Raw genomic sequence first — 14,309 nt, forward strand, 5'->3', positions numbered from 1 at the left:
ATTTTTTTTTTTTTCTTTGAGATAGAGTCTTGCTCTGTTGCCCAGGCTGGAGTGCTGTGGCTTGATCTTGGCTCACTGCAACCTCCACCTCCCAGGTTCAAGCTATTCTGTCTCAGCCTCCTGAGTAGCTGGGATTACAGGTGCCTGCCACCACGCCCAGCTAATTTTTGTATTTTTAGTAGAGATGGGATTTCACCTTAGCCAGGATGGTCTCAATCTCCTGACCTCAGATGATCCACCCACCTCAGCCTCCCAAAGTGCTGGGATTACAGGTGTGAACCACCGTGCCTGGCTTTTAAAAATTTTAGATTCATGGGTACATGTGTGGGTTTGTTATGTGGGTATATAGCTTGCTGCTGAGGTTTTGGTTTCTAACGAACCCATCACCCAGGGAGTGAACGCAGCTCCCAACAGGTGGTTTTCCAGCCCTCGTCCTCGTCCTCCTCTCACCTGCCCCTCTAGAGTCCCTGGCGTCTGCTGTTCCCTCTCCGCGTCATGTGCACCCAGCATTCAGCTCCCATGGATAAGTGAGAACACGTGGTTTTGGTTTTCTGTTCGGGTGAGTTCTCAGGCTGACGGCCTCCGGCTGCATGTGTGGCTGCAGGGGACGTGCTGTCCTCCATTTTTCTGGCTGCATTGGGTTCATGGTCTGTTTGCACACGTGAGGCCACCTGCCAGGCCACATCCCAGCACAGGCGTCAGCCAATGATTTCCTAATTGGCCAGAGTCTGCGTCTGCAGCTTTGTGAGCCACGTGGCCATGGCTCGACTCTGCACCGAGAGCCCCACAGCGGTGGCCACAGACAATAGTAAGCAAATGGGCGTGGCTGGGCACCAATAAAACTGTATTTATTAAAACAGGCAAGGGGCTGGGCTGTAGCAGGGCCCAGGTGCCTGGGAGAGAGGAGGGACTGGGCCCCAACCCCCAGCTCGGCTCCCAGGAAGACACACACAGCATTGCTGCCTAATCCTCTCTTTATTTGGTCTCTGCTGAAGCAGTCGTGCCAGCCTCTTAGACACGGCCTCAGGTTTGTTGCCGTCCATGTCTCCCAGCACCCCTCTTACTAGACCACAAGGAGCTGCATTATGATGTGTGACTTAGGTCTTGGTTGGAGGGCTGAGCGGCCGCAAGTGCTGGGGGAGGCTGCTTGGAGCATGGGAGGCCTGTGGGTGGAAGACGCCGGGGTGCAGCCTGGCACGTGGTCCGGGGCTTGGCCTCCCTGTGGGACGTGGGGGGCTGTGGTACATGCAGAGGCGGCGGCTGTCCCAGCAGCCTGGCCAGGAGATACCGTGGAGAAGGCACGTGTTTGAGTTGGCGTCACTGTCCCCAGACGCCCCCCCTTGGGTGGAGCCGCCTGTCCTAGGAGAAGCTGTACTCCAGATGCAGTGGCTGACACCCCGGCCCCTCGGCCTCTGCTGTCCTGGCCGCACATAGAGCCCTGTCCTGCTGTGTCTGCTGGGCATACCCCGGCCACTCAGCCACACTGGCTCGGCCCAGCGCCTTCCCGAGGTCTGTGGGGGTCCGGGCAGAGGTGGGGTCAGTGCCGTGCGTGTTTGATCCAGTTTCTGATCATCCACTTCTGCCCCGAGCACCTCTGCACCACCAGCCGGAGCCCGAAGTTGGCGTCTTTGGACATCTCTACCTCCAGGCAGCGGCCCGTGGCCCGGCTCACAATGGGGCCACTCTGTGGGGACAGGCACACCAAGTCAGCCAGGTGCAGGCGTCCTCGTTCCCCCTCCCCCCCACCTCAGGGAGGCTGCTTCGTGCTCTCAGCCCTCATGCTCATTCTTGGGGCAGTTTGAATGGAAACCCAGCATCACAGCAGCACCCAGGGGGGCCAGGAAGGGGCTGACTTCAGCAGAGCTTCAAGGATTTCCCATCTTTCCTGCAGGGCTAGCGGCCCAGGTTGGAATCATACCTCATCCCCTCCCTGAATCCTCCCTCTACCCTGGGCACCTGAGGCTGGAAGAGGCAGATGCAGGGCTATGATCAGACTGCCCGGCCCCTCTCTGGCTGTGTGGCCCTGACCAGTCACCTGTCCTCTCTGTGAGTGTCGGGGCCCATAAGGGAGCAGCTGATCCAAGGCCCCGTCCCCTGAGCACCCACCGCTGCACTCCAGTTCCCACCCAATGGGCTGGCTCTAGTGGCAGAGGCACCCAGGGATCCCAGCAGCCCTGCCCCAACCCCACGGCCCCCCTTCCCCAGAGGCTGACCTGGGTGAAGTCCCACAGCCGCTGTGTTGGCCGCGCCACATCCTCACACTTCTTCAGGGTGGGCATGCGGCCCCTGCCGTCATCCACCAGACACTTGGAGTCAGGCAAGAAGGCTGTGGAGCCCAGAGGCCCCAGCTGCAGCAGGCCGTCAGCACTGTACCGCACCAGCTGGGGACAGGACCGCCGGGACCGTGGGTGAGCAGCGTCCAGGCCTGGGGGTGCCATGGCCCAGGCTCTCCCCAGTGAGCACTGACAGGCCGTGGAGCTGCCTTGAGCTGCAAACGGGGCCCTGCGGGGCCGCCTTGGAGCCTCCCACCCTGGGGACACTGTTGTGAGTGGGAGAGGCCCGCCGGGCAGGGCCCACGTGGGGATGTGGGCTGGACGGCGCCCAGATGCTCCACAGGACCAGGCTCCCGGCTTGCACAGGTGGCTGGGCTTCCGCCTGGACAGACGTCACCAACATGGCTCAGACCCAGAGCGCGGCCCCACTTATTTCGGGGAGGACGGGAGTCGGGTTTAATTTGGGTAACATGCAGCACCGTGTGTGAGCGGAACACGCATTCCCGTGGGGTTAGAAACGTCCAGCTCCTGGGGGTTGTGGTCAGAATGGTCTGGACCTTCACTACGGCCAGCCCCTGACCACTGTGATTCCGCGGGGCTGGGGCTGGGGCTGGGGCTGCGGCTGCACTGTAGGTGAGTCCCGCCCAGGTAGGGATGGCTCGGAGGTTAACAGCACTATTTCCCTATTAATCCACCCCAGGGCCAATGCAGCCCACATTCCACTTCAAGCACCCGACAGCCCTGAGCGCTAAGTGCTGTTGCCGTCTCTCTTGACTGAGGGGGGAGCGATGCACCCACAGCCCATCTGACCCCAAAGGCCTGGTTCCTTTTTAATTTTTTGAGACAGGGTCTTGCTCTGTTGCCCAGGATGGAGTGCAGTGGCGTGATCTCGGCTCAACCTCCGCGTCCCAGGCTCAGGTGATCTTCCTGCCTCAGCCTCCCGAGCAGCTGGGACTACAGGCCCCACCATGCCCGGCTAATTTTTGTATTTTTTTGTAGCGACAGGGTCTCGCCACGCTGCCCAGACTGGTCTCAATTCCTGGGCTTAAGTGATCTGTCTGCCTTGGCCTCCCACCGTGCTGAGATGACAGGAGTGAGCCACTGCACCCTGCCCAGGCTGTTTTCAGTTCACCGTGTTCTGCTGCCTTCCAGGTGGGGCGGGCTGGGAGGCCCCTTCTAGAGGGGCCCTCGGGCTGCTCCAAGCCCTGGAATGCAGGCCTGGTGGCCTCAGAATGCCCCGGCCCCGTGCCTCTGCCCCGGGGTGTGGGGTCTGGGTAGCCTGGGGTCCTCCCCTTGGGAGCTCCATGGGTGGCCACTGCTCCTCCTACCTGGGAGGACATCCCGTGGCAGGGGTAGAGGATCGCCCGGTCGCCGTCCTCTGCTCCCTGATCCAGGCAGTAGCCACTGGCTTTGCTGTTTCTCACCTGCAACCAGAAGCCCCAGGAGAAAGTCCAGAGTCACCCGAGGGTGAGGCCCCAGGGAGCTTTGCGCAGCCAGCTCTGCAGCCAGCACCTAAGGAGGTGCCCGCGGGAGGAGGAGGGGGGCGTGTGGGGTGCTCTGGTTGGGTGGGCTGCCTGGGAAGGGACTTGCTGGACCGCCTGGGAAGGGGTGGCTGACCGAGTTTGTCATTGATGGAGACATGGATGTGTCTGCCATGCACAGATGGAGACTTGGCCATCACTCAATAGGGGACGCTTGAGGACGGCAGTGTCAGCCCTGCTCAGCAGCAGGGACGGAGGCCCTAGGCTGTGGAGTGGCTTCCCTGCCTTGCCACCTGCTCCCTGCATCCTTGCAGCTCCCACTGAGTGGGTAGAGACCACTCACCAGCCTTGCAGTGTAGGCTGGCCTTGGCTTGGACCCTTGGGAGACCTTCCAGCTTCCACTCTGTCTTGGAAGGAATCCTGACAGCCCTCTGAGAACAAGCCCGTGCCAGCCTGCTGGGGGATGGGTTGTCATCGGGCAGCCAACCTCCAGCCGCCAGAACAGGCCCATCGGAGATCAGCACAGCCTGGATCAGGCCAGCAGCACTGCCTGGGTGGCCCTGGCTCGTGAGCAAGTGTAGACACTTAATTGCTTTTGTCCACCGCGTTTCCAGGCTGCTGGGTTTGCAGCAGCAGCTGACCCATCCAGCACGGCCACCACGAGAGGTCACACAGGTTTGAATTGGGACCGTTGAGGAAGCCCAGCAGAGTCTGGATGTGACGGCTGCTCTGGGTGGGGGGTGCCTGCGCTTGGCTAATTGAGGACGGAGTGGGCAGAGTAGAAGCACAGGGAGGCTGGGGGACAGGGGCGGCGCCCCGATGCACTCTTAGCGCTGCCTGGGAAACCTCTGTGCCCAAGGGACTGGAGTCAGCACGGGGTGGACCAGGAGCTGCGGGGAGGGGAGGCTCAGCGAGGACCATCCACCCCAGGGACCCTCTTCCTTGCCCCATCCGAGTGCCAGCTCAGGGCTGGGACGCTTGAGTCTCATGGTGGGAGGCACCAGGAAGAGGGGAGAAGAGCAGCACCTTCTCGCTGGCTTTACAGAGCGCTGTGCATGTGGGGGCCAGTGGAGACGGGGGTCTCTGAGTAGCTGATGTGCCTGCGTGAGTGTGGGTGTGCATATCACCCGTCGTGTGTGTCTGTGTGGGCACCTTCATGCATGCACGGTGGTGTATGAACACGGCTTTGCATATGTGGATGCACAGACGTGTACACACACACACATTATTTTGCCTTGATAACAAGGGCTTGTATGTTTATCTGTGCACGGGCAGGCCCCTTTGGGGTTCATGCACTTAGTGAAACATACATCTGCGTATGAAGAGTTCTGTGTGTACATGAGCAAAACTGTGCAAATGTATACTCGTGTCCGCGTGTACTTGTACATGAGTGTTTGCATGGATTTACGTACGTGCCTGTGAATGTGTCTCTGTACACACATCTAGGTGAGTGTATGCGTATATACACAGACATGTGAGTGTGTAGGTACGTCTGAATCAGGCGTGTGAACACACGTGTGTGCACGGATGTGACTACACACTGCCTGCCTCTAGGGAGGTCCATGTGAAGGAATGGATGTGTATGGACACACATGTCTGCAGGTGCGTGTGTGTTTATGTGAACCTGCACCTTGTGTGTGCACGTGGATGTGTCTGCATCACCCTGAATGCACACGTGTGCGAGAGAGTCAGGGCAGAAGGCGTGTCGGGCCGAACGGGGCCCTCGGGGGAGGCGCTACCTCTCCGTACGTGAGGGTGTTGTTGTAGATCCTCATCTCCGGGTACACGTTCTCCAGGTACCACTTGAAGCTGCGACACTTCAGCCTCTGACGCAGGGCCAGCCTCTCAGACACGTCCCCGAAGTCCACCCCTGGGTTCTGCAAGGCCAGAAGTAGGCGGGAGGGCACGTGAGTGTCACCGTCCCCATGACCTAGGTCTTCCCCATGATGAGGTTGGGGGGCTCCAGGGACCGAGTCCCCTCACAGGAGCAGCCTCCCCCGGGGATTCAGATGCTGAGGCCCCATCCAGGTGGGACCCCCCAGCCTCCCAATATCCACAGAGGGTCTGAGGCAGCTGCTCCTGATGGGAAGGACCCTTCCAGAGACCAGCCCTGGCATGGACAGATGGCCCCTGCTGTAGCCAGCTCATCCACACCCACCGGGCCCAGGAAACTCCTGCCTGAGAAGACAGCCCTGCTCACCTGGCCTTAGCTGCACAGCATCAGCCTGACCTCTGGAGGGTGGAGACCGAGGTCAGCCATATCCACAAGACCAGCCTGGTGAGGACCCTGGATACTGAGGCTCAGGGGCTCCTGGCTGGCCCCGCCTGGCACGTGTTGTCACGCATGGGTGCCGGAGAATCAAGTCCACGGGACCTCCCGGGGGGGGACACCTGGGAGCTCGCACCCGGCCTCTCCTGGTCCCTGCCCAGGCGTCTCTTCCCTCTGCTGACTTTGACCCATATCTTCTGCCGTGACAACCCACAGCCGAGTGCGGTGTCTGTGTCTTCCTGGGCCTGTGGGGCCTGAGGGGCCTGAGGGGCTGTAGGGACCAGCACTCTCTGACGGACAGCCAGCCCTGAGGGAGCACCTGCCCCCTGCCCAGGCTCAGGCCTTGCAGGGAGGGCAGACGACTTGGCCTTCGCGGCCTGGGCTTGAATCCCGTCACCTTCTGGTGTGTGGGCAGTCCCCTACTTTCTCTGTGCCTCAGTTTCTCATTGGTAAAGTAGGGACGATCATGCCAGAAACTCATTGTTGCTTTGTGATGAGGCTTTAATCAGCCAAGAGGCTCACACCAGGGCCCTTGGACACGGAGGTGACAGGCATTTGCTGGCCTCACTGCCCAGGGGCCTGGAGCCCCTCACTCAGTTGCCCACGCATTTGGGGAGGTCATCACCCTGCACGTTTTCCGTATCACTTCATGGAAAACAAGGCTGTAGGAGCACCGGGTACCCTCTTCTCATCTCTCAGACATGAGTGCACATGTCCACAGCTCCTGATCTGCCTGGCGGGAGCTGATCTGGGGGCTGGATGCTGGGTTTGCACAGTGAATGGTCCAGCCTGGGGCCACTTCAGGCTGTGTTACCCACACGCTGGGGTGCACTCTAGCAGGGGGTGGTGAACCAATTTAGGGGCTGTAGTGGGAATTTTTAAGAAGTAGTATATTGTGAATGAGAAAGATGACTTTGGTGCTATGTATGCAAAGCGCTGTATGTGGACAGATGTAAATATATACGTGTGTGTGTGCGCGCACTAGGTCATGACTTAAGATCTGGTTCTTACTGGGGTTGATGCAAAAAACAAGGCTGTTTCTAAGATGAGTTCTCCCAGAACTCAGGGACCCAACGCCTACAGTGGCCAGGGAAGGAAGGGGGTGCTTCCAGAGACGCTGGGGTGTGGCGGGATGGGTCGCGGCCTATCTCAGTACCTGCCCTTCTTAGGGTTGTGGGGGTGGGGCACTTTGAGAAAAGCCAGAATTCAGGCTCTTTATGGGAAATTACAAATTAGAAAACAAACAGCAATCCTCAACTTGAAGCAGGTCAGCCACTCATAGGCCAAAACCCAATGGGAAACAATAAAAAATGTCCATCCACGGACGAGTGGATCCACACAAGGGGCCAGTTCACACCATGGACGTGACTCAGCCATGGTGGGGGTGACCTAGAAAATGTGGTGCTGAGGACGGGAAGGCACACAGCATATGAGCTGTTCATGAAACAGCCAGACATTTGAGGCTGCCTGGGGTTGGGGGGGCAGAGGGGAGGGGGCCGCGCTGGCTGACAGGTGCCGTGCAGGGCACTAAGTGAGGCCCTGGCTGAGGCGGCGGCACCAGGTTGGGGAGAGGCTGCCCGTCCCTGGCTTCTAACCATGGGCAATTGCTCTGGGCTGAGAGGAAAAACATCTACCACAACGGGGTGGGTGTAAGCTGGTCTCTTCCAGTGTGAGGAAGGCTCCTTCGCAGGCAGACAGCTCACCCGCTCACACCCGCACACACAACTGCTTGCACCTGTGCACACCTGTCAACACACCCGCTCACACCTGCAGGGGGGCCCGAGGGGGCCTCCCTCCGGCCTGGCCCTGCTGTGGCTCTGACCCTGACCCTGGGGTGTGGCCCTAGCTCCCAGCCCGTGGGGGACTCACTGTCATGGGGATGTTCCAGGCCATGTACACGTGGGACTTGAAGTCGTCCATCCACACCTCGGCGGCGCGCAGGGCATTGCGCTTGGCGTAGTAGTCAATGTCATTGTTGTAGGGCTTCCTGGTGCGCTCGATGTGGGCCACGCGGGAGCAGGGCAGCACCTCCATGCTGCCGCCACACTGCCACACCTGTGGGGAGACGGCACTGGGTGTGGACGTCCTTCCTGACAGAGGCGGGCAGCCCAGCCAGCCCAGCCAGCCAGGGGCCTGTGAGAGGCCAAGGGGCCCAGCCCTCCGTTCTTGGGGCACCTGCACCGCCGACGGGCCTGGTGGGTCCCGGGGCTCCCCGGGGCTGTTTTCAGGGGACCCTGCCCACAGAGAAGGTCCCGGTGCAGGCTGCTCCTCTCTGGGACTTCTCTTGTGTGTTACACGATGGCTGTGGGGAGGGGAGTTTATTCCACTGACCCCAACACTTAACAGGTTTTTCACCCTGTGATTCCCACCCCCAGTGCTTGTTCTGTGCAGGGAACCCCCCGCCCCACTGCACCAGCCACCTTTCCCAGCACCCCAACACACCAACAATCTGTTTACAAACAGCCGCTTGCTGTGCAGACGCCGCTCCACGCATCCCCAGAACACACACAACCAAAAACCCAACCAGCCTCCCCAGCTAATAAAACCCCACGGCCCCTGGCTTTCTGAACCCCGACGCGTAGCAGAAACGTGTTTGTCACTGCATATCCTTTTATGCTCACTTCCTTCCGTGTCGTTTCACTTAACCAATACCAGCCTTCCTATACGTGCTCTTTCACTCCGGCCTGTCCCCCCGCGCTGTCCTGCTTGTGAGGGTTAGTTTTGTGTCAACGTGGCAGGGAAGAGGGTGCTGGGACATTTGTTCTCCCGATTCTGGGTGGTCTGTGCACGGCCTCTGGTGGGAGCCGTGTTTAAATCTGTCCCCTGCAGGCCCGAGTAGGACAGAAAAGCCGAGGGAGGGAGCGTTCACACACTCTGCTCGATTCGGGCTGGGACATGGGTCGTCCCCTGCCTTCAGGCTTGGAGCTCACGCCACTGGCTCTCCTGGGCGCCTGCCAGCCGACGGCCAATCTCGGCATTCTCAGCCCCCATAACCGGGTGAGTCAATTCCTTAGATGAACATCCACATCTAAACCCCTGTCCCCACCATCTGCTATTAATCTGTTTCCCTGGAGAGCCCTGAGCCAGTCCCTGTCCCATCCTATCCTACCCTATCCTGTGCTGTCCCATCCCATCCACCCCATAAAAAAAGGCCAGTGCCACCCACGGGCTGACGTCACTGTGAACAAATGGGTCTGATCCACGTGGCCCAAGCTCTGCCGTACTCAGGTCCTCAGCCCTGAGCCTCCCGCGCTGGACGAGTGTGCCAGGCCCAGGGCGGGCACTGTGCTTGCCTCATCTCCCGAATCCCCCCCCACCACCCGAGAAAGAGTGGCAGCCCTGGCATTGCCCCATTCGCTCTGCGGTGCTGAGAAGGTGCCGAGGCCGAGGGTGGTGCCAGCTGCAGGGGCGCACAGGGCAGAGCCTCTGCCCAGCTGAGCTCGGATGCCTCAGTCGTCCCTGGACTCTGGTTCATCCTAGTCCAGGCTGCTCTCATCTCCAGGCCGTTATCTTAATCACGTCTGCAAAGACCCCTTTTCCCAAAGAGGGCCACACTCACAGGGCCCCTAGCTGCATCCTCCGGGGACCGCCCGTCAGCCCACCCCACCCCAGAGGCCCAGTCCCTTGTGTGGGGGAGCAGGGGGCTCCTCCCTCCCCCCGACTCTCTGCCTTCAGGAAGCCGAGTCCCAGGGGGAGAGAGAACCGGGAGGCCGCATCGCCGATCATTCATAGCCGCTCGGAGACCGCCCACCACAGGACAGATCCAGAGTCCGGGGCAGGAGGGAGCCACTCCCTCGCTGAGATGATTACACAGCACGCAGCTAACGCCAGTCTCCCTGAGCCCGGTCCGGCGACCCAGAGCCTCCTCGCTGCTCAGCCCCGCCCGGGACACCGCCACGCCATAGTCCCACGTCACCCACAGGGCTCCGGCTCCTTCCCCGGGACAGTGGAGTCGGCGCTGCCACTGTGCCTGGCTGAAGTTGGCCTTTGCATCCCGAGGGAGTGAACCGTGTTTCTGCATCAGGTTCACATGGTGGCAGGTGGTTTCTGGGTTTCTGTCTGTTGTCTGCCTGAGGAAAGCCGGCCTGGAGCTGCCAGGGGCCCAGCCTGGAGTTTTCCAGCCCCCTGAGCCGGGGCTTCCTTTCTGTCTTGGATTTCTGTTCGCGGCGGGAAGAGGCCTTGCTGGTGGATCCCACCCGCTGCCCTCCCACTCCGCCAATGTCTTCCCACCTCAACCTGAGACCACCCAGGTTTCGTGAGAAGGAGGGGGGTGGGGCCGCACGGGGTGCGGGGGGCGGTAAGAGCCTCGGAGGCCTCCCCTTTGCTGGAAGGGGCCTGAACGGAGGAAGCTCCCCAGGGGCGGGACAGAACCTTGTCCTCCATCGTCTGCCTGCCTGTCTTCAGGAGCACCTGGCACAGTGGCCTCTGGGGTGGCCTCCAGCAGCTTCAGCCTCCTTGTCTACCCCCAGCACAGAGGCCACAGGGACTCGGTCCCCCCACCCGCCACAGCATCCTGTCCTCGGGCCTCACACCAGGGAACACGAAGCCCCCCAGGGCTCCTGACACCCGCCTTGCCCACCCCCTGGGTTCAAAGCACATTGGCCTTCCCAGCACCCCCACACGCACCCCTCAGCGCCTTGGCACAGGCGGTGCCCACGCCGGGCGCCCTTCTCAGGTCTCTGCATGCTCCACTGCCTCCGGCCTTCAAAGCTCCAGTGCGAGAGAGATTAGTTAAAGGCACAAAACCGGCCGGGCACAGGGGCTCACACTTGTAATTCCAGCACTTTGGGAGGCCGAGGCGGGCGGATCACTTGAGGCCAGGAGTTTGAGACCAGCCTGGCCAACATGATGAAACCCCATCTCTACTAAAAATACAAAAATTAGCTGGGCGTGGTGGCGGCAGATGCCTATAGTCCCAGCTACTCAGGAGGCTGAAACATGAGAATCTCTTGAATCCGGGAGGCAGAGGTTGCAGTGAGCTGAGATCACACCACTGCCCTCCAGCCTGGGCAACAGAGCAAGACTCCGTCTCAAAAAAAAAAAAAAAAAGGACCAAAACCACAGGAAGAGAGGAGCAGGTGCCGGTGCCGCTGAGGGAGGACCGTGGACCTGACCATGACCCAGCCGGCAACTGGGTGGAGGAGCCGAGCCCCCACACAAGGGAACGGCAGATGTGGAGATGGCGGCTGTGCAGTCGCCTGACTTGAGTGCAGCACGCCGCACCCCTCGAATGGGGATAATCCTATTTGTCCATTAAAAAAAAAACAGCGAGCCTGGGCAACAGAAAAAAAACAAAAAAAACAAAATTAGCTGGGTGGGGTGGGGCGTGCCTACGGTCCCAGCTGCCTGGGAGGCTGAGGTGGGAGGATCACCTGAGCCCAGGAGGTTGAGGCTGCAGTGAGCCAAGATCACGTAACGCTCTCCAACCTGGGTAAAAGAGTGAGACCCTGTCTGAAAACATAAAAAGTAAAAATAAGCCCCAAATGTCACCATCAAGTCTTCAGGGTGAGTCCTCTCCCTATGTCCTGTTTAGAGCCGCCGTCCTGGCCCCATGGCTGGGCGTCCGGACCGGAGGCTCACACCCCTCAGTATGGCGCCACCTGCTATCCGTCCCCATCTCCGCCTGTCCCTCCCCGCAACTCAGCTCCACAGGACAGGGTTTCTGTCGCTTCTGCTCACAGCTGCCTCCCAGTGCTCAGAGCGAGGCCTGGTGTGCAGTAGGTGCTTGATAAATAGCTGCGGAACGAATGTGTTTCCTTTAGGAACCCCACAGCCACTTACGGCCACTCTGTCCCTGGGGCTTTCTGCGGCGCTGGGGTGATTCCACGTGGGAACCTGGTGGGACTGCTGGGTGGTCTGCGAGGCCTCCCCAAGCTGGCTCCGCGGGTGCCAGCCCCGTCGGTGTGTACCGAGCTTGCGGGTGGTGCCGAGGCCCCTTCTTGGGTGAATGCAGCCTCAGGTCTCTCGGCCCCTCGGGTCCCCCACCGTGTCTCTAGAAGGACTGAAGCTACGGGAGAGGCGAGGCTCCCGAGCGGTGGAAGTCGGCCGGCTTCCATCATTAGCTGAGGACCCCTCATAGCCGGGGACTGGGCTGCTTCAGTCTCTGGGCTTGGGCCGCAGACCCCTGAGCTTTCAGGGAGTGTGAGGTGCCCCCAAAGCACACGGGCTCACAGCTTGCGTGACCTGGCTTTTCAGCAGGGCCATTAGCTCAGGAGTGATAAAGTCGGAGAGTGAACCCCCATGCCCTCAGCAACATCCCCTTTCCAATCCCTGCAAAACAGGGAAAGAACAAGACAGCCCTCACCCCCGACCACGACTCCTGGCGCAAGCGGCACTGGTGTGCGACGTCCCCACACCCGGGGCAGGTCTCTTTTCTGTGTCAGAGTTAATGACCGTGTAGTTTTTCACATATTTTGAAGCCAGGGACCAGTACATCATCTGACCGGCAGATCTGCCTCCTGCCGCGTTCCCAGGAGACTGATGCTTATGCAGAGGAAGAATTTAAAGGCTCTCCCATCACAGCCTCAAGGGAAACAGTTTAACCCTCTATAAATTTCAGATGAATATTGGCAATGAATTCTCCACTCTGTGGGCCAGAGGAGACCAACACCTAAGGATCAGGCAAAATCCTCCCACAGGAGCCAGAGGCACTTGGCCCCCTTCTCAGGGGCTCTCAAGAGGCGGGAGGCCCGGGCCCCTCCCCTTCCTGGCCACACTGGAAGATCAGGTGAAGGAGGCCGGAGCCCGGCTGGCACTCTGCACTGAGAGCAACTGGGGCTAAGCTGGACTCGCCTTCTGGCGTCTGTGTGTGCAGCTCTCCCCACTGAGAGAGGGACACTATCACCCTAGGCGTTCATCACATGATTTGCTTGGACCAACAGAAAGGGGCAGAACCCACCCAGTGCCAAGGCCACGCTTGGGCCTCAGGAGACTGCGCTCACACTGATCTCTGTCTTGTAACCTGGCCACCAGCATGAGGATGAGAGACCATGTGGAGCAGAGAGAACCTGCCCAGCTGAGCCCGTTCCTCTCCACCCCAACCAGCCAACCCCGCTCACCTGGCAGCTGACTGCCGGCATCAGCAAGGCCAGCTGAGAGCTCCACACAGACCATGTGCCAACCCAGAGTTGTGGGCCAAGGAAATGGTTGTCTTAGGCTGCGACATTTCAGAGTGGATTGTTACACGTCCAAGAGCTGACCCATCCGTGCTGCTTTGGCAGGTACAGCTGGCAAAGACCCTCACTCCTGTGGCTTCCTTGCATGCAGCAGATAGTTGTCAGTACCAGTTAATGCCAGTTACTAGCCATGCATCCCCACTGCCCAAGACAATCGGAGTTGATACCCCTGTCTTGGGGTAATTATTAATATAGCATCTCCGGTAACTCTCAGGTGTCCTGGTTTGAGTGACGATGCCTGTGGTCACCCCCGTGCTACCTGACCATCTGGCCCCACAGCCAGGGCGGAAGTCCAAGTGTCAGACCCATTCAAACCACAGTGACTCCATCTTGAACAGGGGCTGGGAAAGATGAGGCGGAGACCTGCTGGGCTGCATTCCCAGACGGTGAAGACATTCTAAGTCACAGGATGAGACAGGAGCTCAGCACAAGTCACAGGTCACAAAGACCTTGCTGATAAAATAGCTTGCAGTAGGCCAGGCGCGGTGGCTCATGCCTGTAATCCCAGCAGTTTGGGAGGCTGAGGTGGGCGGATCATGAAGTCAAGAGATCATGACCATCCTGGCCAACATGGTGAAACGCCGTCTTTACTAAAAAAAAAAAAACCATATATACATACATATATATATATATATACACACACAAAAATTAGCTGGGCGTGGTGACGTGCACCTGTAGTCCCAGCTACTTGGGAGGCTGAGGCAGGAGAATTGCTTGAACCTGGGAGGCGAAGGTTGCAGTGAGCCGAGATTGCGCCACCGCACTCCAGCCTGGGAGACAGAGACTCCATCTCAAACAGGTTCCAGTAAAGGAGCCAAGTCCCACCAAAACCAAGATGGCAACGAGTGACCTGTGGTCGTCCTCACGGCTCATTCTATGCTCATTATAATGCATTAGCTGCTAAAAGACACTCCCCCCAGCGCCGTGACAGTTCACAGATGCCATGGGAATGTCAGGAAGTTACCCCACGTGGTCTAAAAAGGGTGGAGCCCTCAGTTCCGGGAAATCCTGCCCCTTTCCCAGAAAACTCAGGAATAATCCACCCGTTGTTTAGCAAATGATCAAGAAATAACCACAAAAGTTAATTAGGAAATAACCAACCAGCAGCCCT

General features: G+C 59.5%; 1 protein-coding gene and 1 long non-coding RNA gene across 4 annotated transcripts in view; one reads left to right on the plus strand and one right to left on the minus strand.

Annotated features, from left to right (window-relative positions):
- Positions 1-407: 407 nt before the first annotated feature.
- Positions 408-14,309, minus strand: part of GALNT9 (polypeptide N-acetylgalactosaminyltransferase 9) — a 130,419-nt gene continuing 116,517 nt past the window's right edge. Inside the window, exons 1-6 of one of the 3 annotated variants that reach the window (XM_054528458.2) lie at positions 13,082-13,639; positions 7,893-8,078; positions 5,494-5,631; positions 3,602-3,697; positions 2,214-2,381; positions 408-1,684 (exon numbers count right to left, since the gene is read on the minus strand). In XM_054528458.2, coding sequence (XP_054384433.1) covers positions 1,538-1,684; positions 2,214-2,381; positions 3,602-3,697; positions 5,494-5,631; positions 7,893-8,078; positions 13,082-13,102 — 756 coding nt within the window. In that variant the 5' untranslated portion in view covers positions 13,103-13,639 and the 3' untranslated portion in view covers positions 408-1,537. Of the gene's footprint in view, positions 1,685-2,213; positions 2,656-3,601; positions 3,698-5,493; positions 5,632-7,892; positions 8,079-13,081; positions 13,640-14,309 lie in introns of those variants that run through there. The other 2 variants (XM_024256802.3, XM_054528457.2) reach the window with 2 other exon arrangements.
- LOC129049366 (uncharacterized) lies at positions 3,863-11,639 on the plus strand. Its single transcript, XR_008512426.1, has 4 exons — positions 3,863-4,429; positions 5,551-5,661; positions 5,814-6,032; positions 8,853-11,639. It is a non-coding gene; the product is annotated as an uncharacterized LOC129049366 (long non-coding RNA).

The sequence above is a fragment of the Pongo abelii genome, chromosome 10, assembly GCF_028885655.2.
Source record: "Pongo abelii isolate AG06213 chromosome 10, NHGRI_mPonAbe1-v2.0_pri, whole genome shotgun sequence".
Lineage (NCBI taxonomy): Eukaryota > Metazoa > Chordata > Mammalia > Primates > Hominidae > Pongo > Pongo abelii.